Source organism: Cynocephalus volans, chromosome 2 (genome assembly GCF_027409185.1).
Source record: "Cynocephalus volans isolate mCynVol1 chromosome 2, mCynVol1.pri, whole genome shotgun sequence".
NCBI classification, from domain to species: domain Eukaryota; kingdom Metazoa; phylum Chordata; class Mammalia; order Dermoptera; family Cynocephalidae; genus Cynocephalus; species Cynocephalus volans.
Genome location: NC_084461.1, coordinates 197,500,560 through 197,525,342, shown reverse-complemented (window position 1 = coordinate 197,525,342; position 24,783 = coordinate 197,500,560). Strand labels below are relative to the sequence as shown.

Sequence of the window (24,783 nt, the reverse complement as noted above, 5' to 3'; positions counted from 1 at the left end):
AGGATTGTTTAGTTTCTGCATAAAAATTACCAATTGTTCCTCATTGGGTTTTTTTTTAACACACATCAATTCTTTTGGGGTTGCTTTGTTTGCCCCAACACTTTTAAAAATACAGCTCTTTTTAGTGCCAGGAAGGACAATTAAGGCAGTGAGGCATTTTCTTGGATCTCAGCTGTTGGAAGGTTCATCTCACCCCCTCGAGAGAATACACGTGGTAGGTAGTTTCTTAGGTTGGAAAAGCTGTCCCTGAAGAAAACAATTATGCGGAAGAATGCAAATACAGTACAGTCATCTATAGTCAATTGTTTGTGTCCAATAGCTTTAAAAGAAATGCCTCTTGGTCATCAAAGGCTTGCTGGCTGGTTTCAGCTATAAAAAAAACTGTCAGGCAAGACAATCAAAAAGAGTAGGATTTATAATGACAGTGCTGTGAGGTTAGGCTCTGCAAACCACATAACGCACATGTTTGCTTTTTTAAAAAAAATCCCACAATAGGGGCCCTGCATAATTTCAAATCAAACACTTCATAGTCCTTAAAATACCTAAAACAGCATTCAGTGAGATCTTTATAAGGACATGTGCTTATTTTTACAATGAGGTGTATGACACCATTGCCCTAGAGCTGTGCTACACAGGGGGGAAAACCAAAAACAAAAAACCCTAGGACTTGATTTATTAGAAACATTAATAGATTTTTACCACACTGAAATGAAGGTGTAAAGTCAGTCTGTGCTATTGTGAAATCCAAAGGAGATTTGGAAGTAGGATTGTTACTTATTGCTCCATTAGAATAGACAAAAAAAAAAAAAACTTTCATGAAACCAGGGCCATTCCCTGAAGACCCTGGCCAGACTCTGGGCCGCTCTGGGGGACGTAGGCCAGGGGCAGCGGGCCGGTTTGATTCACAGTGATTCGGGTTTGCCTGTTTCTGCGAGTGGCATGTACCGGGGGCGTGCCTGCTACTGGGCATGCCTACACCTTGTAGTTGAGCTCAGCATTCATCTTAGTGTACATCTCGTAGATGACATCAATGGTGGCTGTGTAGTTGATCAGGAAGAGGCGGACTTTCTCCAGGCATTCCTCCTCCGTCACGTTCTGCCCCTTGGAGAGCGCTTTCAGGAAGTCGGACTTATAGGGTGCCGCATACAGCGCTGCCTTAAGATGGGCAAGAGGGGAGGGGAGTACAGCATTAGCGGGGACTGAGACACCAGGCCAGCAAGCCAGGGTTCTGGGAGGGGACCTCCCCAAGGTCCATGCTGGGCAGGGGTCTGTGCTATTCATTGGAAGGGAAAGGAAAAGGAAGAGGGAGATGTGTTTTCCCTTCTACCCTTGTGAGGGACAGCAGGAAGGAAACCAGCTTTGGGGACACAGACCTGGGTGCAAATTCCAGCTTGTGCCGCCGACTAGCTGTGAGCCTTGAGCAAGTTACTTAGCCACTCTGAGCCTCAGTTTCCTCATCTGTAAAATGGGGATAATAATGGCACCCACCTAATCAGGTTGCTTTTGTAAGGATGAAGGAGGTTATGTGAAGTGTTCGGCACAGCAGCAGGCACACGGTAGGTGCTCAGCCTCGTCCTTCTGGGTTCCCTGCTCTGGAAAAGGTGAACTATTTCTTCAGAAAACCCACTTTCTGAGCAGTGGAAACAACTGCTAGTCTGTGCTGTGGTCTTTCTTTTGTCCTTAGGGGGATGACACTTCCCTACATTTCAGTGCAGAGAATCAGAAATTCAGAGAATTTCAAAGCCAGAAGGAAAAAGATGCAACCAGATAAAGAGCTTAGGCTATGAGTTTGATAAATGAGGAAAGTACAAACGATAGTATCATTAACAGTAAAAGTAGTAGTAACTTCGATTTATTGAGTATAAACCACATGCCAAGCATTGTATATACGTCAAGTCATTTAATCATCTCAGTGATCCTTTGAAGTGGGCCTATTTTATACCCATTTGAAAGATGAGGACACTGAGGCTCAGGAAGGTAGAATCCCAGCCCCCCATATTTGTACTGTGTGACCTTGAGCAAGATACTTAACTTGTCTGAGCATCATTTTCCTCCTCTGTGAAATGGGGGTGAGAGTACCCATCTCGGGGTGCATTTGTAAAGATTACAATTCACAGGCAGCTGCCCTGGGCCAGGCACACAGGACACACTGTTATTATTAAGATCGCAGTCACAAGGCTTTCTCAGGGGGAAAGTGTACTGCACAGCAGGGGGCTCCTAAGGCATCCACCCAGGATGGGCCCTGTCCCCAGCCCTGCCGGGGCAGATGGCTCACAGGTGACCATGTTTTCTGCCCCACAACCAGCTCTTCCTGCCTGAACCCAGACTGGCTCCCAATCCAGCCTCCCTGCGACCTGTGCCTCATGGGAAAGGTCAGCCTTCACACCCTGGTTCTCATGGCAGCGAGGATGGGCAGGTGATGGGAGCTGCAGCAGAAATGGTGGCCTTGACAGGCTGGGCAAGGCCACGCAGGGGAAGATGAGGGGGCAGTGAGAGGTAGGGTGGCCAGCAACCATGTGTAAGGCACCCCAAGGGCCTTTCCATGTTTCCTGAGTGGGCCTCTCAGCCTTGTGACCCGGGCCTTCAGCTAACCAGGCTAATGCTGAGGATGTTTCCAGGAGCCCTGGCCAATGTCACCCCAACACAAGCCACCAAGAACCCTGCAGGCCAATGTCCTTTCAGCAGATGCCCCCATGGGGACAGAGGCCTTTCTTTCCCTCTCTACCCCATGGGAAGGTCCAGGCTGAATCCAAGGGGCCAGTTAGGCCAGCCCACCATCAACCTCAGGTCCTCAAAAGTCTTTGCCATAGTTTCACTCCTCACCACCCAATCAGGCCTCACAGGCCAAGCCACCTAAAGAGAAACACCATGGAGCATCTACAATAATGCCCCCCCAGGACCACAGATAGGGCTGGCCAAGCGCGTGTGAGGGTGATCCCTCAGTACACCAGCCTCACCCCAAATAGACAGGGGAGCCCTTCCTGAGCCCAGGTGGGCAAACGTAGGTTCCAAGAGGCCACAGCAGAGAAGTGACAGAGCAGGGAATGGAACCCACAAGCTGGTGGTCCTCTGGGCCTGGCGGGGAGGGGTGGCTTACCTGGAAGATCTTCTGCACGATCCAGCCATGGTACTTCTTGAGGGCCATCTCGTAGGCCTTGGTGGCGTTGACTCGAATGAGGTTGGGGTGGTTCTCGTCCCGCTCCCCGTCACAGATGCTCTGCAGGAAGACCTGGATGAAACGGAGGCCTCTATGGCCCAGAGAGGAGATGACTCTTTAGGACCCTTCATGCTCCTGCCTCATCGAGTCAGCAGACCCCTGTCATGGTAGACCCTGATATACTCTGAATGAAGCACCTACTGTGAGTCAGGAATACATACACACAAAAGGGAGCAGTTACTCCTGAACTGCTATCCTTATGCTCTGCTTATGTGCAATAAGACCCTTGGCTCACCTCATCATCTCCCGAGCACCTTCTATTAGGCCTGGTGCTGGCCCATGACAATTGTCCCCACAGTGCTATAAGATCCATGAGGGCAGGGTCTGGGCCTACTCTGTCCAGTTCTGGGTCCATATAGACTCTTGTGGTCCCGTGGGTGGCAGGTAGCCATCAATTTGAGGAATGAAGTCATAACACCTGCCCTCAAAGGACTCACAGAGCACAGACTGTGGACACACTGGGCACGCTGGCAAGCCTGGCCCCATGCCCACCTGGGCTTCCTTTCTCTACTCTGCAGCCCTTGGGATCTTTCTAAATCTGCTACACTGTTCCTCTGACTGAGACCATGCAGCAACCCACTGCCCCAAGCCATGGTCTGCATCTTCCAACTGCCACTGATGCCCTTCCTCAAGGGGCAGGGTGATGCTTTGAAAACCGGAGAAGGGTGTGGGGTATAGCTGGGAGCCCAAATCGAAAATCTGATCAGTGCCAGCCCTTTACTGCACATCATCTCACTTCTTGCTCCCCATGGCCCCAAGGGGCTGAGCTGGGCACGATCAGCCCATTTCACAGAGGAGAGCACTGAGGCTCCCCAAAGAGGCTTGGTCACTGGCTGGGACATGGACCCAGCCTGTCTCACCCCCCAGCTGGGCTCCTTCCTTTGCTGCCCCCCACTGTCTCACTGTGGTCCCTGGATGAGCTGCTCTGCTCCCTCCCTGCAGGGTTGTGAGGATCAGGCAAATCCTCCACGCTTGGATTAGAGCTCTTGTCAGTCAGGGGTCAGCCTGGGGCACGGAACTGAGAATGGGGCTTGATTCTGGCCCTGCACTAGCCAACCACCTCTCCTGAGCCCCTGCCTCTCCCAAGCCCCATTGCCTCCTCTCCTGGCTCTAACAATCCCTTCTCTACCCAGCAGCTGGGATGATTTCTCCTAAAACCCCATCTGATCCTGTTGCTAACCAGCTTCCTGTCCTTCGGTGGCTGCTCTCCGGGACCCCTGATTGGGCTAGAGCTCATCCTTGTCCAATCCAGCCTCATCTTTCCCCTGCCTCATATCCACGGCCCTGGCTGGACTAGACTCTCGAGGAGCTGCAGACACATTGTGCCCTCCCACCTCTGCAAGGCCTGGTGCCTTTGTCCACCTGGGACCTTCCTGCTCAGTCTCAGTATCTGCTTGGCATTCCTCATCCAGGAAGCTTTTCCTGAACTGTCTCTACTCCAGGCTCTGATATTCTGCTGTCAGGATCTGCCACCAGCCTGACTCTCTCCCCAGATGGCGATGCCCTAAGTGATGCCATTGAATGGTGCCTTTTTCAATGAAGCATTCCACACGCTTAGCACCGTGTATGACACATGGCAGGTGTTTCTCACAGGCTTGACCTGTTGGCAATCACCAGTGGCCAGCATCTGCCACCTCAGTCATCTGGCTCTACCCACATCCGATTTGGGATGTGAACAATCTAACTGCTCTGAACATTACCGCCTGCCTTGCTCCTCCTGAAAAACCCACAGAACCTGCTGGATGGCTGGACCCAGGGGCATTCCTGAGGCCTGTTGGTCTCTTGCTGACAGACAAAGATGGGTATCTCAGTGGGGTCAATTCCTAAAACTGTAAGGGTGTTAATTACAGCCCACCTACACCCCCGATGCCCCCCTCACCGTTCAGGGAGCTGACTCTCCCTGCTCCATTTCACCAAAGAAATTGTGTGTGTTTGTGTGTTGGGGGCAGGAGGTGGAGGCGATTCCAGTAGACTGGAAGGGAGACGAGGGAAGAGCTCCCCTCCTGACTAAAGGTCTCAGAAACGGGCAACACCGGGAACATCTGTGGGTCGGGGAATGGGTCCCTGGCTTCATAGCAGCTGCAGGGAGCTGTGGCATCTGCACAGCTAAAGGAGAATTCTGTAGCTGGTAGAGAACAGCATGGGTTCAAACCAGAGTGTCCCACCCCCAGCCCATAGAACACCTTTGTGCCAATTAGATAGAACTCCTCTTCAAGATGCTGTATTTCTGTCAAGAAACTGTCATGATATAAAAATCCATCTTTTGCACGATATGACCAGCCCTAACCAGGACACCTCTGTGCAGTACACAACCTGCACAACTGTGCTTAGATGAGCTGGGCACGTGATCTGGTCTCCAAAAGCACCCATGGCTGCCTCTGAGATGGGGAGGGTCACCACATCTAACTCACAGAGTGTGACATTCGAGCAGGCATATATACATGAAGAGCTTAGCACAATGCCCAGGATGGAGTATGCACTTGCTTGCTATGCCTGTGATGAAACTGGAAAAGGAAGTGTCACCATCAGGCAAGCCTTGGCCCTAGGAAGGCTTTTCTCAGTCATTAATTAGCATCACACTAGAAGGGCACCTTTGCAAAAGAAACGGAAGTGACCTTCCTTCCCAGACACTGTGGGGCAGTGGGAGGGTTTGCTTCCCTTCCTCTGCAGTACAGGGCCCCAGTCCCTGCCACCCGAGTCTGTCACCTTTTCAGCCACAACAGCGCCAGCGTGGCCCCCACTTTGGGCCACTCTGCTCCATACATTTCTTTCTCCACCTCCAGGATATTCTGCAGGGTCCGGAACTTGGCTGGGTTGGTGTCATACACAGCTTTGATTTTCTGAAATGGAGCACACGGGGTTTTCCCCTTGGAAAAGCTGCCCTCAGATGAAAATGGCCAGCACACACACTGGATGGAGGAGCACTCTGCCAGCACCTCCCTTTCCTTCTGGCCCATCGAGAACAACAGGGACAAGACTTGTAACAGTAACTCCACGACTGTTCACATTTATTGGGCGCCTCCCATATGCCAGGAAATGCAAAGTGCTTCACATGACACGGCAACCCTGATGGTGCTCGGTCGTTATTTCAATGTACAGTTGAGGACACTGAAGCTCAGAGAGGGGCAGTAATGTGCCTAAGGTCACACAGCTGGTCCAGGTGGGAGTGGGTCCCAGCCCAGACTGGCTCCAGAGTCCATGTTCTCCAACCACTATTGACTCTATCTCAGGTGCCAAGTATCTGAAGTTTCACTTTTGTGGACAAGTGAAAATCTCTTAGGAGTCAAAGATGTCCAGAAACAAAGGCCTCTGAGTTGGAGCCAGACAGGCCTGGGTCTGAATCCCAGCTCTGCCTCCTACTTGCTGTGTGACCTTAAGTGAGCCCTTCAACCTCTCTGAGCCTCAGTTTCCTCATCTATAAAAAGGGATAACGACAGAACCAGCTTGGAAGGGCTGCTGGGATGAAGAAATGAAATAATGCAGTGTGTCCCAAGCCCCAGGCTGGGCCCTAAGTGGGTCCTCATAGGGAGGGGTCTATGGCTGAGGGGATGGCATCAGGAACTCCCAGAACTGGGTAAGGAGAGAGCCAGGCCAATGCCACCCATGATCTTTGGAGTTTACTTCTTACTTGGTGGGGGTGGATGAAAGAACCAGTAGGTTCCTTCTCAGAGTGAACCCTTTGGACTTTGGTCCCGGTCAGACCATGACTAGATGGCATGATTGCAAAGGAGGACTGCGAACCAAGGGCCCCAAGTTAGATGAGCTTGGGGTCCCAGTCTCCTTCCCCATGTCTGCTTCTCCTTCCTTGGGCTGGGGAGCTTGCGACTGGGAGCAGGGTGCTTGTGACCCACGGCAGGGTTACATTCCTGATGCAGGTATGGAGCTGCAGGTGCCAGGCCAAGTACATACCGTGATGTTGCCACTTATGTCCGCCTTGATGGGAGTAAACACTGGGGACCCAAGGCAATCTGGGGACAAAATGAGAAGAAAGATTTAGATTCCCAACAAGGGTGATCTTCAGGACTACCACAGACCATGGACACCTGGGAACATGAAGGAAGGTCATTTGGTGGGTTTAAGGGAAGGCAGAGTTGTTTATAGGTGTCCTAAAGTTTCTACAGGCAAGTAAATTAGGGGAGTGCTGGGCCCCAAAATAGTAAAATCAGTTTTTTACTATAGGACTTGTCAGAGCCTTCAAACTGCACATGGTATATCTAAGGGACAAACCTTTTGTGGTTTCTCCCTAGAACACCACTGTCCAACATAACTTTTTGCAATGCTGGAAATGTTCTATATCTGCACTGTCAGATATGCTACCTACAGGTGGCTACTGAGCACTTGAAAGGTAGTGAGAGAGACTGAGGAACTGAGTTTGTAGTTTTATTTAACTTTCATTCATATAACTTCAAACAGCAACATGTGGCTGGTGGCTGCCATACTGGACAGCACAGCTGCATAGTATCATGAAGAACCAATGCTCTGAAGGTGGAGCCTCCGACTGTCCTAGACCTCAGGAAGGAAAGAGATGGGAGCTAAGGCCCTGCACCACCCATTCCTGCCCCCCTCCTCTGTTCACACCCCTGTGCCTGCAAGTTTCAGATCAGGTTGGCCACACAGGCAGGGCCACACAGGCAGGTCATGCTCTTCTCTGGTCTAATCTTGTCCCACTACTGCCTAGTGAGCCCTGTCCTCCTCCTCTCCTCACCCCTCTCCTGCCGATGCCTCACAGAGGACCTCAGACTGAACATGTCTCAGCAATATAGGTGAGGTTCTCAGGGTCTAGACCGGAGGGCACAGTGGCCAGCCACTGTGGCTGGCACTGGCTGACCTTGACGTGGGTTGTGAGCTCTCAGACTGAGAGCCTCATTTACCTAGAGCAAAAACTGTAAAAGTATACAGACTCTTCAAAGATTTTTATCTTACTTGTAAGTATGATAATTTTTGTAAATGTTCTTGGCATTTGCCTGTCATGTAACTATTTCACCTAATAGCTGTATACAGTCCTTTAGTCCTGCTGCTGCTGATGGCTGGCTGGGACTGCTGCTCTCTCGATGGTTTTTAGTTTTTTATTTCATTTTATAATCTAGAGAACAGTACTGGCAGGAGGAAGAGGTTTGGGATCTGGGTGCTTGTGTTTTTTCTCTGTCTGTGGCATTTATTTGTTGGCTTTGCAGCATGTTGTTTGGGTGGAGGCTGATGGGCCAGCAAAGTGGGGGAAGGGGTCCTGTCTGGGTGCTGGAGGGAAGGACAGGCCCTACTCAGAAAAGACCGAGGCCCCAGAGGGGTCATCAAGCCCCAGCCTCTGCTGGAGAAAGCTGCCCCCTCCCCCGCCAACACAGAAGCCTGACCGTTTTTTGCCTAACTTTTGTGATCAGGATGAAGGAAACCACCAAACCACTGTAAATGGAGACTTGTTCAGACTGTCCAGAAAGGGAAGACGAGGGACCAAAGCCAGAGCTCCACATGCACCCCCTGGCCCCCAGAGCACCTGCCCTGAGGTACACCTCCCTCTCACACTCTGCCCACCTATGGAAGCCAGGGAACCCCAGCTCCCTGCCCGGCGTCCCAGCTCCCCCTTATGGAAGTACGTGAAAAGAAAAAAATGCAAACAGTGGAGTTTTGGCTGGAGCTGCTCCCTCCAGCTATGACTTTTAACTATGTAATAATGTACAGAGAAAGTTGGTGTTATAAAGCTCTGCCTGGCTGTGAAATTTATTTAGCTATTTTAAGCCTGAGGGGAAAAAAAAACTAATAATGCTCTGAGAAACCCATCTTAGCCAACAGGGCAGATCATCCCTAATTAACCGCTGGCCAGGAGGGAGGATGAGGAATCTCACCAGGTGGGAGAAGAGGGATCAGATTTATCGATGACCTTCTCATTTGCCAGCTTATAAGGAAGAAATGAGCTGACGACACAGAGGTTCTGTAGTTCTGTGCCTCTACATAAGAACCTGGGAGAACACACCAGCAACAGGATCCCAGCCACAAGACAGATGGGGGAGACAGAGCAAGGAATGGAGACTGACCCAGAGGCACGGTGAACTTGGGTTTGACTACCAGCTCTGGGTGCAGTGGCAGTGTGGGCTTGGGCATGTCCCTTCAGCTTTCTGAGCCTCGTGTTTCCCGTCTAGCAAATGGTGCAACAGAATCAATCACAGATGTACGACAAGGATGACCTGAAACAATTCAATTCCAGGACACAAATTTTGTCCATCTCTGGAATGGGAATGTTCTTAAACAGAGGCATATTTCCTTTCTTGGTGGGCCATGACGTAATGGAGCATCGTACCACAGGTGGCACCTCCGAGCTGATGGAATGCAGACTAGGAGTGCAATGCCTGGCACTCGGGGCTCAATGTGGAACGTGAGCAGCCCAGTGCCTGCCTCTGCTCTTTCCTCCTTTGTCACCCCTTTGGCAAGCTGTCACAGGGACCAGAGGCATAACGCCAGCCAAAGATCCTTACAAGGAGCAGGGCAGGGAGGAAACGCATAAGATCTTTACTCAACATGGACTTCACCCTCAGTGCCTGAAGAAAGACAGCTGCATTTCCCCAACACCTTCTCACTATCCTCCACTGAGTCCAGAAAAGTGGGCTCGCTAGCCTGATACAGAGCCCAGAGCAGGCCAAAGGCAGTGCCAAACCCACAGGAGGGAAATGCTAATGCCCAGGAGGCCAGGCAAGGGCCTTGATGTGCACCAACTGACTGCGCAGGCTGAATTCTACCCAAGGTGACCCAGCACAGCTGGCTGGCCACCTGGAACATTCTAATTGCAACTGTGAAAAGAGGTACATTGGGGAAACAGCATTAGACACTTTAAATGAAATATCCTGTAACCTAATAGAAAGAAGGTAGGCTAGGGATTCAGACAGACAGTGTCACTCCCTACCTGAGCAAGTCTCGCCTCTGTGTGCCTCAGTTTCCTCACATGTTTAATGGAGCAGTAACAGTACTTATTTCATAGGGTGTTGTAGGAATGAAAAATAATGCATGAAGCACACTTAGCAGAGTGCCTAGTGCATGGTGAGCCTTCAACAGATGGACTTTAATCATTTTTATGAGTTCCTATCATCACTAGGGTCAGACTCCATGGTCCAGCAAATGTCACCCACACGTGGAAGCCACCAGGTCCCTGGGATCCTCTGCTGAGTGGCAGTCACACTCGTCCTGCACCCTGCCACTCTCCACTTTCCTTCCTGAGGCCTTTCATTGGGCCTGGCCATGGCCTCACCCTGCTGCGGGCTTCTGGCACACAGCCCTCTTGCTGAGAAGTAAGCCGTCTCTTCTCAGCAAGTGAGCCTACTTCCAACACCTGTGGGTGCAAATCTTCCTCAAAGGGGCCATGCTGGAGCCTTTCTTATTGTGGCCATGTCAAAAGCTGCTCAGAGGTGCTGGGCCGGGGGTATAGGCAGCCTAATCCTGGGTGCTCTGGCCTCCCAGACAGGCCTGCCAAGAGAATTAATGAGGCAACTCCTCCATCCCACCCTCTAACCTTGCCTGATGTGTCACCAACGTTGTTCTGTGGAGGCTGAGCTGGGGAGCTGTGCGATTTATTAGCCCAAGAAGGTGTTCTGTCCCGGCACCCGACCACTGGCTCTCCTGAAGGACAACATATTCTAGACTTAAGTAACAAAGGAAGACAGCTACATTTTCCTTCTTCTGCTAGTTACTACTTCCCTCTTGAAAAATAGTCAGGGGCTGCCACTTCTGACCCTCCTGGGGTCAGGTAGGTGCCACAGGTGGGCTGGGAGGGGACTGGCAAAATCCATCCAAAGGGACCGCTGCTCCTCAGCACCAGCCAGTGGCTTTTACATCCTCATCTTTCTTTCTTTCTTTTTTTTTTTTTAATAAAGATGACCGGTAAGGGGATCTTAACCCTTGGCTTGGTGTTGTCAGCACCACGCTCACCCAGTGAGCAACCGGCCATCCCTATATAGGATCCGAACCCGGGGCCTTGGTGTTATCAGCACCACACTCTCCCGAGTGAGCCACAGGCCGGCCCTTACATCCTCATCTTTCAAAATGTATAATGTCCAAAGATTTATACTGGATTGATGGATGGATAGAGGAATGCATAGATAGGTACGGTAAAATACTATTGGAAAATCTAGGTGCTAGGTGTAAAAATATTCGCTATAAAATTCTTTCGACTTTGTTGAATGTTTAAAATTCTTCACAAAACTACTGAAAAAATCATGTCAGGTGGGTTTTTATTTTTCTTGTTCATGAAGTTATACTTCTTACTTCTACTTTTTCTCCCAAGTCTGTTTCACGGCTACAGCAATTATATTTACATGCATAATGCTTTGTTTTACTGGCTGTCTCACCACCAGGCTTGAGCTCTGAGAGGGCAGGGACCAGGCTGCCTAGGTTCCCTGCTGTGCCCCCAGCACCCAGCACAGTGCCTGACTCCAACAGTGCTTGGATGACATCTGTAGAGTAAATGAGTGAGTGGACTTTAGGAAACATGGAATCTATCAGTGTGTTTCCCTGCCAGACTTTTTTTCTATGCACTTTCTCATAGTTTAGATCAACCCTATGCCCTAGTTTTAAGCACTAACCCAACCAAAATGAAAGAGAATTTGTAAAGGGAGTTGGTTCCCTGGTTTTACAAGCAGGGAAACTCCTCAGTTTCCCAGCTTGTAAAATGATAATCCTAGTGGGACATCCCTGCAGGGTTGCCATGAGGGGAACAGGCGTCACGCATACAAAGAGAGCTCAAAATGTTGGTCATGACTGTTATTACTGTAACAGGCTGATTTTCAACCTAAGCCTTCAGACAGAGAAGATACAAAACGAGGGCTCAGTGACAGATAATCATCAACCATGGGTGGTTTATTAGCTTTTCTCAATGACTCAGGTCATTTGACATGCATTCTAGAAATACAGAAAAATGTTATTCAGCTTCCTTGGCTCTGGAAATGGCTCTTGTGCAGTTCTGAGCAGCCCTGCCCTGGTGGCAGTGAGAAAGGCTTTCTGTTTCATGTTCTCCAGACAGTGCACCATGAGGGTCACGAGGCCACTGTGGTCAGCAGGAGCTGGGCCCCAACAGCAGCTGCTATTGTTTGCTGTGGCCGCTACACAGGGCCACAGCTTCTGCTCAACTGCAGGGGAAGGACGCAGTGCCTCGAGTGCACTTCTGAAGCCGTTCCCAGCAAAAGCAGAGAAGAGTGGAGAGACAGACCCCAGAAGGGGGGCCAGGAAGGCAAGGGCTGGGATATGGGACCCCAGATGGAGGGGAGGGACAGGGGCTCGGAACATGACCCCAGAAACTACTTTCATGCCACACCCAGAAGGAGCCACCAGCAGGAAAGACATCTCTGTGTGCATGTAAATGTGCCCACTGAAGTCAGTTTGGGAGCATCTGGAAGTGGGCTGCCTGTGATTCATGGAGAAGTGGCATAGTGCTCTCGAGTCAGCTGGGCCTAGGTTCGAATCTCGAATCTGGTGTGACTTCAGCCAGGTGACTGTAGGCTCAGGCCTCTCCCTCTGTACAGCCCAGAGGTGCTGTGCAAAAAGGAAGTGCTCCAGGCACACTTGGGCTTGATACTAGAGATCCGCTCTGACTGAGGTCAGCTAAACTCCTGATAGCCTTGGGGAATCTGGAATAGGGTGCCAGCCACATTCTGGAATTGTTACCACAAGACTACTTTTAACCTGATACCAAACATCTAAAGACACAGCATCTGAAGAAGTTGTATTAACTTAGGAATGCTGAAAGTTATCTTGTGACCCTCGCTCATACATCTGTACTGAGGCTATAACTAAGAACCAACCACCAGCCTGTATGATGCTATGTACCCAAGAGAAAAGCTACTGTACCGATTAAGGGGTGGTCCCCTCTCTCTCCCTTTGTTCTCCCCTTCTCTGTGATTATAAAAATGCTGGCCCTTCAGAAAACACTTCCCAAGGCAACTTGGTGGTATTTTCCCAGGTAGTGGTTATACATATTGGCTCAAATAAACTCTTGGATATTTTATCGGTGCCTCAGGATCTTTTTCCAGGTTGACAGGCTGAAGCCTGCTTCAGTGTCACCCACCCAAGGCCCTGGGCTTATGTTTGTCTTTGGTGCAGTCCAAGGACACCAAGCCCAGAGAAGCTAAGCTAAGACTTGCCCAGGGTCACGTAATGAGCACCAGGAACTCAGACACAATTACAGAGCCAAGGCTGATTCCACAACAATCTCCCCTTTCTTTCCAGAATGTTTCCATGTGCTTGTGTGAACTCAAAGAAAACAGGGGAACTCTGACAGGAAAACCAGAAAATGATTTTAATTCCCAAGCATGTGGTGGCCTTTCTAATAGTTTAAACTCAAGCTTACCCCTGCTCCAGGTAGAGTGTGACAAGTTTCTAGCAAGGTATCCAGCCTTACCTTCTCTACAGAATGCAGTCCTGCCCCAAAATTATCCTTCTGGTTTGACCAGTTTTGCAATTACCCCCAAACTTTTTTTTTTTTTTTTTTTTTATTGTTGTCAGCAAACATACTCTTTAAAATGCCATCCCATCTGCCTAGAGAGAGGGAAGGGGCTTGGAGGGTTTTCTAGTTCATCATATTACCTCCATGGAAAAAAGAAGCTCTTTTAAAATAAAAAAGAAAAATTAGAAATAGGATGATTCTACCATCTTCATAGAACCAACTAGAATGGGCACAGATTCTAAATACAATAAATCCATGTTTATCTGGAACACCTGGCAAATGGCCCCTTCTGTTTAGTGGATAAGGTTTTTTTCTAAGCATGCTACTCGACCCAGAAGGCATAAGGAAAAGACCAATAAATCTGATTACAAAAACCAGAAACTTCCTATATGGGGCTGGGGTGGAGGCGGAACCCACCACCAATCAAAGCCAAACAACAAAGGGGGGTGTGGGTAAGAGTCTGTGTAACAAATATAACAGATAAAAAGCTATTATACCTAATATGTAAAGGGCTCTTACAAAATCAGTAAGAAGAAAACAAAACAACAGCCCTATAGAACAATGGGCAATTCATAGAAGGTACTTAAACTCAACAATAAAAAACAAAAATTAAAACAGTAAAATATTTTCCATCTATCAAATAATTTTATGAATACACCATCCTTCTCTAGCTCAAACATTCTGGATGGAGCTCATCAAAATGTAACACAAAGTCCCAGCTTTCATACAAGCCATTTGTAAGTTTCTAAATAGGGCCATAATCAAAAATAAAAATTATGATAAAGGTAATGTACAGGCCTCCTCAAACCTTCACTAAATGGCTCTAGATGGTGTGTCTTCAGATTTTTTGGACAGCTTTGCATACTTTTTGAAAACTCCTCTTGATGGTTGATGGCTACTTCTTGCTTTGTCTGCAGTGCTTTGGTTCTACTAGATTCTTGAAAAATAGCCAACTGTGTCAGAATCACCTGCAAAATAAGAGGAAATAGGGACCAAGCAAGGGCTCTGTGCATGACCTCTGTAACAATTTTGGCTTGTCAAGGGCCATTTAGGGCATCCTACCTGGGTCTCTGCCACAGTTCAGATGGGTAACATTGCCCAGAAAGCAGAATTCCTCATACGCCAGCAGTCACCATATGCCACACAGAACAGACTCCTTTCCTCTTTTTCTGGCCTCAACAGGTCTGAGCAAGACCACAGCACATATCTTGAAATTTCCATCCAAACAGCCCCTCAATGGCTGCCTCTATGGACAACCACAGATGATGTTGGGAAACAAGGTGACCAGATTGCCCTGCCCTGGCCCACCCTGTCATTTCATCTCAGGAATAATTTTCACTCAAGAACAAAAAGCACTCTGTTTTTAAGATGCACAGTTTCACTTTCAGCCTGTATGATTTAGGATGAGAACACACCTAACACAATCCACAAATACTTATTTTCAAAAAGGAAGTACAGGATGCCTGTGTCACTATGCTGATAGCAGCCTGGTATGGGGAGGTTCTATTTCCAACTCAATTTTTCTTTCATAGCTGGATAATAAAGTTCAGTTGTTAAACACATGGGGCAGATTAGCTTTACAGATCCTGGGTTACAAGGATCATAATGGGAGCCGCTCAATTTACAGCTGATGGAGATGAATCATTTATTAATCTGGGGGTGGGGGTTGTCACAGCCCAGTTCACAATAAGGCCTATTTTTGAGGATAAGAGCCCTGAGAATGTCCACGTTCCCAAAACTGGTTCCTGCTCTAAATTCTACTATCTAAAGAGGAAAGAATGTTTACTAAACAATTCCAAATATTGCTTTAAGAAGTCACTCCCATGATATGCCAACTCTTTGTCCATAATTGCCTTCTTTGGCAAAAACCAGCCTTGAACTGGGAATGCAGTTGGGAAAATTATTTCTCTTACTTGCTGTGTGGCCGGGGAGAAGTTAGTTAACTTCTCTGAGTTGCAGTTTCCCCATTTATAAAATGAGGTTTGGGACTAGCCAGTTAGTTCACTTGGTGCTGATAACACCAAGGTTTAGGGTTTGATCCCTGTACTGGCCAGCTGCCAAAAAAAAAGTAAATAAAATATAATAAAATGAGGCTAATAATGGATCCTACCTCACAGGGTCATTGAGCGTCTCACACGAGGGTATATAAATAACGGGCTTAGCACAGTTTCTGGCACCTAGTAAGTGCTCAATAAAAAAGAAAGTATTATTATGTATTAGTATTATAATAAATTATTTCATCATCTTCATCCTTCCTAACAGGCAAAGCTTTTCTTTAGAGAGGAAATCCAGAAAATGATCATTTCAGTGATTAAGAAATCAAAGGAGAAAGAGAGGAAAGGAGGGAGGAGGGAGAGAAAGAGATATTGATTGATTGATATGGGTAAAATTAGCAGAAATCTTCCAGTCATAAAATAATGACCTCAAATGTATTCCAGATCATTAAAAAAGATATCTCGGAGGGAGTGAAGTTAGAAAGTTGGAGGAACAGCAATGCAGAAAATGAATCATTTCGGAACATGAGGCGGCGTGAATCAGCTGCCTAACTGCCAGGGTGGAAAGCAGAGGTTTTTATAGGACCCTGGAGAGGGCTCATCCCCCATAATGACTTTGAAAAGCTCAGACACAGTTAACACTGTAACAAAAAAAAAAAAAAAAAAAAAAAAGGCCCGGATACAAGTAACATGTAAGAATGTAATAAGAGGAGCTAAGATTCACCCGGGCCCATTTAAACTGAAACAATGAAACCTAAGACTAGAACCCAACATTTCCATTCTGATAAGCTCACTGAAATAAGCACACTGTCACACCAGATGGGAACTTCCTAACATTTCCCCTCCTCAACAAACAGCACTAAAAGGTCTTTCTGCCCTAGAAGACTTCCAGCATCCTCCTGTTTTCCTGATGCAGTGCCGGCCTCCCATTATGGGGGTGGGGGGTGGGAGATAGGGGTGGGGTGGGGGGCACTTGCTTCAAAGGCCCATGGGCCACTTTCTAGCTTTGTGATCTGGTTAAATTCCTTCATCTCTCTGAACCTTGGTTTCGTCTTCTATAAAATGGTGCCCATTCCTCCTATTTCTTAAAGTCATCACAAGGATTAGAAATGAGCTATGGCCTAGTTCAATGCTTGACCTGGGAGCCACTCAGAGTAGGGGTTACGCTAGCTATGACTGGGGTCATGCATTATATTTTACAAAGCCCTTTGTCATGAATTCTTCCCATTCTCTTTCAATTTGACATTGGCTGGACATTTGCGAGCTGCCATGTGCATTTCTGGGTTCCAGGAGGGCCTGAATTCTGCCCCTAAGGGATTCACAGCAGAACCCTGTCCTTCCAAGCAGCCTTGTGCAGCAGATGATATAAAGACAAGGAACGAAGGTAAGGAGGGACTAGATCAGCTGGCAAGCAACAGCATACGGTGTGGATTCTTTCTCTCCCGCTTCTCAATTCTATTCCCTCCAGCAGCAGAGGCCAGACTCTTCTGAACACAGAAAGAAGATTTCATCCAAATCATCAGGGGACAGGGCAGGTGGGTGCCATTGGTCTATACTCTGTGCTGGCCTAAGACATTATAAAGGAGGATACTGGAGTGATTCTCAGGCTTAAGCAGCCAGGCAGTTGGCCCCCAGCCTTGGAAATCAGTCACCAAGCCTCAGAAGTGGCTTCTTTTTGGCAGATCTCTGTTTCCCAAGGGCTGTGTGGCAAGAGGTCCAGTTTCTAAAGGCCTGGGGCTGTCTGTCCTACCTGTGCTAAGATGGGGTGATTCCGGGCATTGAGTACCAACATCATTTTATGTGATCACCTCCATCGACCATGCTGGAGGCTCAGCTTTCCTATTTTACAGTTGAGGCTGCAGACTCAGAGAGGAGAAGTACTTGTACATGGATACACAGCTTTGGCCCCACAAAACCCAAGCCGGGCCTGGCCCGGCTTGACACTCACATCCGTTTCTTTCCATTCATCTGTCCACAGTGTTCAGGACATGGATGTCAGAGGAAAACAACCAGATTCAAAGTGATTTCTCCCTCTGAGCCTCAAAAACATCCTACTCATGGGTTGTTACGCAGATCAACAGGATAATACAACAGGGCTGGCAGCAGCCCTCCCACCAGGTTACTCAGATTGTACTCAGGCTAGGTGACATCATGAGTGTGACCCACCAACATGCCACCAGCACACAGTAGGCGCTCCTAAAGGCTAACGAAGCCTCACTTACTACTTGCAAACACACCTCCCACTGACGACAGGAGTCTGTGGGCAGTTTCAAAATTATGAAAACTATTGCAGAAAGTGTCTATTTGGCTTCTTCCGCTGCCACAAGATGTTGTTTCTTCTTCCAAGTGTCCCTCCCAGGCCACAGTCTATATCCTGTTCCTATAGAATCCAGCTCTCAATAGACACAACCAAAATGATAACTAACCTGCTACATTAGTAGGGCTACATTAGGAGGGCTAATACAGTTTCTTTTTTTGTCTTTCTGGGGATATGCTACACACACACACACACACACACACACACAGAGCATATGTTTGTTTTAACTTAAGAACAAAAAAGACCCAAAACATTGCAGGGATTGTGGTAGGTGGTCTCAAGTCCCAGAAGCTTGTTGCAATGGGGGGAGTTTCTTACAGATCAAGGGGTGCTGATGGGGCTGGTTCCCAGGTGGTTAGACAAATGCCCCATGTAAAGGAAAATCTCACTTGTTTGGGGCTTCCCCTACCAGATGACTTTTACATCCTAGTCATTCTAGTTTGCATTCAAATAAGCAGGAGTTACAAATGCCACTTGGCAGGCTGATTATGAGTTATACACCTCAGAGGAAACCTGCATATCTAGTCTGTGCCGCCCATGCCACTTGTCATGTGGACAAATTACCATGATGCCAGCAGAGCCACTAGATTTCCTCAGTGGCCAAGCAGGCTGGCTATACTGGGGGTCTTCTACTCTACCAGAGAGGAGGCCAGGACAGCAGGCAGGTACAACAGCAAGATCACTGCATAAGGAGTCCAGAGGCCTGAGTTCTAGTCTGGTTCTACTGGTTACTCACTGGCTGTGTGACCCTGGGCAAGTCACCTAACCTCTCTGGCCTTGGTTTCTTTGGCTGTAAAACAAGAAACTAATTCTGTGCTTCTAGGCTGCCATGGCCCCCCAAAATGGAGCAAGCATTGAACCAAAAGTGATTAAAAAAACCACTCTTTTGGAGATCACTCTAGGACTATGAATGAGTGCCAGATGCCTGTAAAGCCAGATTCCACAGACACCTGTGTAATTAAGCAGAGAGGCATGAATGAATAAAAATCACTCCTAGAATGTGGATCTCAAGAACTGAGAGGTGGAAATCATTACCTTCAGTTCCTCCATCTCTGGTTTCTCCCTAAACAGTGAGAGCAAACAGGTGTCATTTCATGTACCAACTCTGATTGACCTGGAGTGGTTGTGGTAAGAAAGACGCAGGGCTGGAGCATGGTGCGTTGGCTACAGCATGGTGCTGATAACCCCAAGGTCCAGGGTTCAATCCCCATACTGGCCAGCTGCCGAAGAAGAAAAGAAAGGGGGGGGGGCGGCCCGTGGCTCACTTGGGAGAGTGTGGTGCTGATAACACCAAGGCCACGGGTTCAGATCCTTATATAGGGATGGCCGGTTAGCTCACTTCGGAGAGCGTGGTGCTGACAACTCCAAATCAAGAGTTAAGATCACCTTACTGGTCATCTTTAAACAAACAAACAAACAAACAAAAAACACGAAGATGCTGAGGCTGTGTCTGGGCTCAAAGGTATCATGATTGATTAATAATGCCTTCCACAGGTACAGGATATGAAAGAGGTATTTTATATGCCTTTTAATTTCATCACGTATTTTAATTTGGAAAGAGAGAGAACAGCAAAGCATTTTCAGCAAGAACCCAGAAGAATGGGAGTGGAACCAAAAGCATTCATTCATTAAATACTACTAGCTCGCCAAATGCCAGGCACTGAAATACTCTTAAGTCACAGAATGTTTGATAGGTTCAGTGGGAGTTTAAGGGAGTCAGGAAAGACATTCTGGATGAGGTGACTGTTAAGCTAATTCCTTAAGGATAAGTGGACCTGAGCCAGGCAAAAGGAAGGGGATGGACTAGAGAGCCAAGTGGTGCAGTAGGCAGAGGGACTGATGTGGGTAAGCGGAGGCAAGTGATAGCATGGTACCATTTGTGAGGTTGCAAACCATTCAGAAAGGCTACAGCACAGATTTCAAGGTGGGTAATAGGGAGCCACTGAGGCTTCTAGGCAGGGAGTGGAAAGACAAAATAACATCTAAATTTCCCCACCCATGCCTTCTAATTGTTAATTCTCTAGATCAGCTGCAAAAGTGACCTAAAAAATGAGAGAGTAGGCCTCACAGAAGTCAATCTTGCAAACTGATCAGTCAGGTGAGATCCGATTACTGGGTGAAGGTAGAGAAAGAAGATGGACAAAGTGCTGGTCTCTAAGTAGATGCAGTAAAACCTGTACAACCCAAGAGATTCAGACTGGAGATACAGAGGAAGGGCTAGCCCAAGATGTGCATGCTCTAAACACGGCAAGTGGGAAACTGATCTGTAGCCCATACCCAGTGAAGCAAAAGACTAAGCCCAGCCAATTCTACCACAAACCACACGCAACAAAGGTGTAAGAAATGTGGTTGCTTTAATAGGTTGAGGGCCTCCACACCCTTCAACCCAGCAATTTCACTTCTAAAAATGAGAAATAACCAAAGAGTGTGTGAAGAAACATATACAAGGATGTTCACTGCAGCCTTGTTTGCCAGAGCAAAAAATACGAGACAATGTGAATATCCAACAGTAGGGGATTGGTTAAATAAACAATGGCCACATTCAAACAATGGAATCCTAAGCAGCTATGAAAAATGATGACAGAAATGGAAAGACAGTCATGCTATATTGTTAGCTGGAAAAGGAAGTTATACTTTTTTTTCCAAAGATAAATAGAAATGAGTCTGGAAAGAAAATACTACTCGAATGTGAGAGGATTAAGTGAACTAATCTTCATAGAGGACTTTTGCATAGTAAGTGCCCAATAAATGACAGAGAGATTTGCATATAACATTTGTTCTTGCTCGATTTTCCCTCAATCAACAGTCATCCTTGCAGAATTAAATACTTTTTTAAAACACAGCTTTCAGCCCTTGGTCATATTTATATCTAGAGCAATGGTTCTTAACTGGGGTAATTTTTGCCTCCCTAGAGACACAGTATTTTAGGTAATCACAACATGGGGAGACAGGGTGCTACTGGTATCTACTAGGTAGAGGCCAAGGATGCTGATAAACATCTTACAATGCACAGGACAGCCCTACCACAAAGAATGATCCAGCCCCAAATGCTGGCAGTGCCATGGTGGAAAAATCCTGGCTTGGAGGAAACTCACTGCAATGGCTTTCAGACTCCTTGCTTCCATCACCCCAGACCAGTTCCATTCAAGAGTCACACACACCACTCGGATCACTCAGGTGAGCAGATGCTCCCAAGATCTAGACAAACCCCTGACAGCGGATTTCAACCAACCACTGAGTCCTGGAGAAAAGCCACCAGTGGAAGAATCCTCCTAAAACTTGAGTCTTAAACCCTCAGGAGAAATTCCCTCCCCAACCCCCCACCCCCGAGAACACCATGGTTCAAAATGAATTATCACTTTCTTTTTTTATTTTAGAATGCTAAGAATTATTCTCTTTGGTGAACACAAACAGCTCTGGTGGGCAGGGTGTCCTGTGGTGGTTAATATGTTGTGGGCCAACCCCACTGAGGTTTCTGCATAAATGGTGCTTCTGTTAACACACGTGATACCCCACAGTACAGGGATCACAGCAAAGACAAGGGTCCTTTGAGACCAGTGAAAGGGAGGAGGAGATGCTCTTCAGCCCTGGCACTAGATCACTGCTGGCTCCAGTTACCACCTCCCCCTCTCCTCTGAAAGCAGATAAATAACAGCATCAAACAAAGATGCCCCCAAATGTACAACTGATCAGTAATCTCACTGAAGATAAGGGAAGAAAAGACCACAGAGCTTAACCTGGGGTTTCTCCACCTTGGAAGTGCTGACATTTGGTGCTGTATCATTATTTGTGGCAGAGGACTAGCCTGTGCTTTGTAGGATGTTTAGCAGCATCCCTGACCTCTATCCAAGAAGCCAGTAGCAAGCCACTCCCTCCCAAGTTGTGACAAACAAAAAAAGTCTCCAGATATTTCCAGATGTCCCCTGAGGGGCAAAATTGCCCTCAGTTGAGAACCATTGGCTTAAACAGATTCTAAATCCTTGTCCAGGGCAAGCTGTCTCTAATCATCAAATATTCATAAAACCAAAGAGGAAAAAATAAAATAAAACAAAACAAAACTCTTTCACAAAAATAACTTCTCAATGCTAAATCCAGTTAGCTCCTAAGTCCCTGCCTGGAGATGCAGTATCATCTCAAGACTGTGATACTGATAGTAAGAAAGTGTTGTACATTCAACAGTATTAACTGAGCACCTACTATGTAGCAGGCACTGTTCTGGGCACTGGGGACACAGCAGTGGATGTAAAAGACCAAGCCCCTGATCTCAGGTTGCTTATTCAGGTCTGAGAATAAACCAGGCAGTTGCACACTGATTAATCATCTACTACAAGAAGGAACTAAAACTGGATCCAGGAACTTATGTGTATATATATATATATATATATATATAAAACCACTCCCCAACAGCTGAGATCTATTTGGCACTTACAAACTCAGTTCTTTACACACACCACTTCATTTACTCCTCACAGCTAGCCTAGGAGACCAGCATCCCCATTTCACAGATGGGAACACTGAGGCTCAAGAGGTGGAGGAGAACTGTGGACTCCACCTAACGACACCGCCCCCACCCCACCCCCACCCCCAGAGCTCACAGCACTCAGGAGACTACTACCAACAAGCCCTGATCACCCACTAGGGGCAAAGTGAGTGACTGCCCTGGGTGCCAAATTTCTTCAGTTAGTCGGTCTTAAGGTTTTGCCTGTTTGTGGGTTTCAGCTGGACTCTGCCTTGGGGGCTGGTATCTTCCTGCAATGCCACCAAGTGCATCAGCAGGGCGGGGCACTGGGAGAGCCCACATGGAGAAGAAAGCAGAAGCTCAGGTTGCACCCTTTACCCAGAACCTGAAAATCAAAGGGCAGGGGCAGATGGCACTGGCTTCTATTTCCCATTTTCCATCCAGGGGCTGGGCGGGGCTGGGCTGAAGGAGAGGAGGAAAGAGGGTCTGAAACTGACTTAGAGAACACCTTCCCAGTTCTCTCAGGACCTTCTTCAGCACGACCTATGGGGGAAGGGTCTTCATCTTTTAGAGCACAAACTGAGGGAGGGATTCCTGCCCAGCACCCGGTGTCTGACATCATCCCACAAAGCAGCTCCCCCTTTCCTGACCCCTGTTCTAAATGGAGGGAAAACTTTAGGTGGCTTCCCCTAGAAACAGGCCCTGGAGTTTTACAACTCCATCTTCAAAATCCTCCTGCCTGTCCTGCCTCATCAGGCTTCCTACCCTTGAAGTGGAGGGGGACAGAGTCTTTGATCTGGAATGGAGAAATTGTGAGGGAGAAAGGGTACCCCGAGAGAGAGGCTGGAGAGTTTAAGGGAAAAAATAGGTTTATAAAATGGGAGAATTCATTTTAAGAGGGAAGCTGTGGGACATTCTAAAAGAAAAGAAGGGGTGAAGGACTTTGGGGGAGACGGAGGATTGGAAAATGCCTGGGGGAGATGGAACAGTAAGGGGTGTTTGGGAGAGACGGGTGATTGGGGGACATCTGAGGGATGTGAGGAATGTGAGATACCGGGGGAGATGGAGGATGTGACATATTCATGGGAAAGAGGATTTGGGAGTGGTCCGGGGCAGGAATAATTTGGGGCGCTTGGAGGGAAAGGGGATCTCGAGTGCCTAGGTAAATAGGACTCGGGGTGCCTAGGGGAGGGATGACTTGGGGTTGCTCGGGAGGAGGATTCGGGTGCGTCTGGGAGCGATCTGGGGCAGGGCTGCGGGCCAGCTCCCCGCTGCACCCCGGCTCACCGAAGAAGGGCGGCAGGTGGGACACCGCCTCGAGGAAGGGCCCGGTCTCGATCTGCTTGTCCGCGGGCAGCGGCTTCAGCAGGTGCTCGGCCAGCAGTGCCATTTCGGGGTCGAGGCCCGCGGTGATGCCCCAGCCGGCGCCGCGGGCGTCCACGCCGCCCCCCGGGCCGCCACCGTCAGCGCCGCGGCCGTCCGCGCCGGGGCCGTCCGCGCTGGGGCCGTCACTGCCGCCCGCCGCAGGTTCTGGGGACGCCAGCCTCGCCACTTCCGCCCTCGTGCTCGGGCGCTCAGCGCCGCCCACAGGCCGAGCGCCTTAGCGGCCCTGCGCGCCGCCCCGCCCCCGCCCGCCCGCGCCCAATCCGCGCTCGCCGCCGTGGGCCTCCGCGCCGCTATTGGTCGGGGGGCGGGGCGGGGCGAAAGCGCGCCGACTAGTAGGTCCGGGTCCGTCAGGTGAGCCGCTCCCAGGTGAGCCTTCCCCAGGGGTGCCTCCCGACGCCCCCGGCTTGGTTCCCCAACCCGGGCGGGCCGGCTGGGGCAGGGTTCTCACCTGTTGGGAGCGTGGAGCTGCCGGAGTCACAGCGCACAACCCACCCACCAGCCCAGGTTACAGCCCAACCAGCCAGCGCCCCTTAGGACCCCTGTTTTCCCCCAAAGAGGGCCGGTCCTCCAACAGCTCCGTTGGACGATGCTCGGATCACAGTTCTCTTTAGCTACGACCAGCATGGACTCTCGATTGCGTGGTTCTTTTCCTTCAATGACCTTATTATACCTGTTGGACACTGCTCAAGTCACAAGCTAACTCAGCTACTGCCCAACTGGACTCCTGTTTCCCAAAATCTAGGGTCCAGTCTGACATTACCTGTTGGATCCAGCCCAGTTTATAATACAATTCGATTACCCCCTGACAGGGCGCTTGTTTCCCAAACCTAACCCCAACAGCCCAGGGTACATGCTTCTCACAAGCTGTATCACAATTCACATCAGCTTATAGTTGTATCACAACCCACCTAATTGCTTATATCCTAAAACCCAATGCCCAGCTTATCCAAAAATCCAAGTTGTTGAGAGTCTCATTCGTTTGAGAATAACTAT

General features: G+C 48.6%; 1 protein-coding gene across 1 annotated transcript; it reads right to left on the bottom strand.

The window, feature by feature from the left end:
• On the bottom strand, positions 1-23,955 carry GLTP (glycolipid transfer protein). The gene is made up of 5 exons (XM_063087090.1): positions 23,692-23,955; positions 7,127-7,185; positions 5,924-6,057; positions 3,098-3,248; positions 1-1,155 (listed from the first exon to the last, which is right to left on the bottom strand). The coding sequence occupies exons 1-5, from the start codon at positions 23,792-23,794 to the stop codon at positions 973-975; spliced, it is 630 nt and encodes a 209-aa protein (XP_062943160.1). The 5' UTR covers positions 23,795-23,955; the 3' UTR covers positions 1-972.
• Positions 23,956-24,783: the final 828 nt, after the last annotated feature.

Coding starts and splice junctions, on each gene's coding strand:
- GLTP (XM_063087090.1), bottom strand. CDS start 23,794: ATGGCACTGCTGGCCGAGCACCTGCTGAAGCCGCTGCCCGCGGACAAG. Junction 6,058..7,126: donor ACATAAGTGGCAACATCACG/GTATGTACTTGG, acceptor GCTCCATTTCAG/AAAATCAAAGCTGTGTATGA. Junction 1,156..3,097: donor TCGTGCAGAAGATCTTCCAG/GTAAGCCACCCC, acceptor GCCCATCTTAAG/GCAGCGCTGTATGCGGCACC.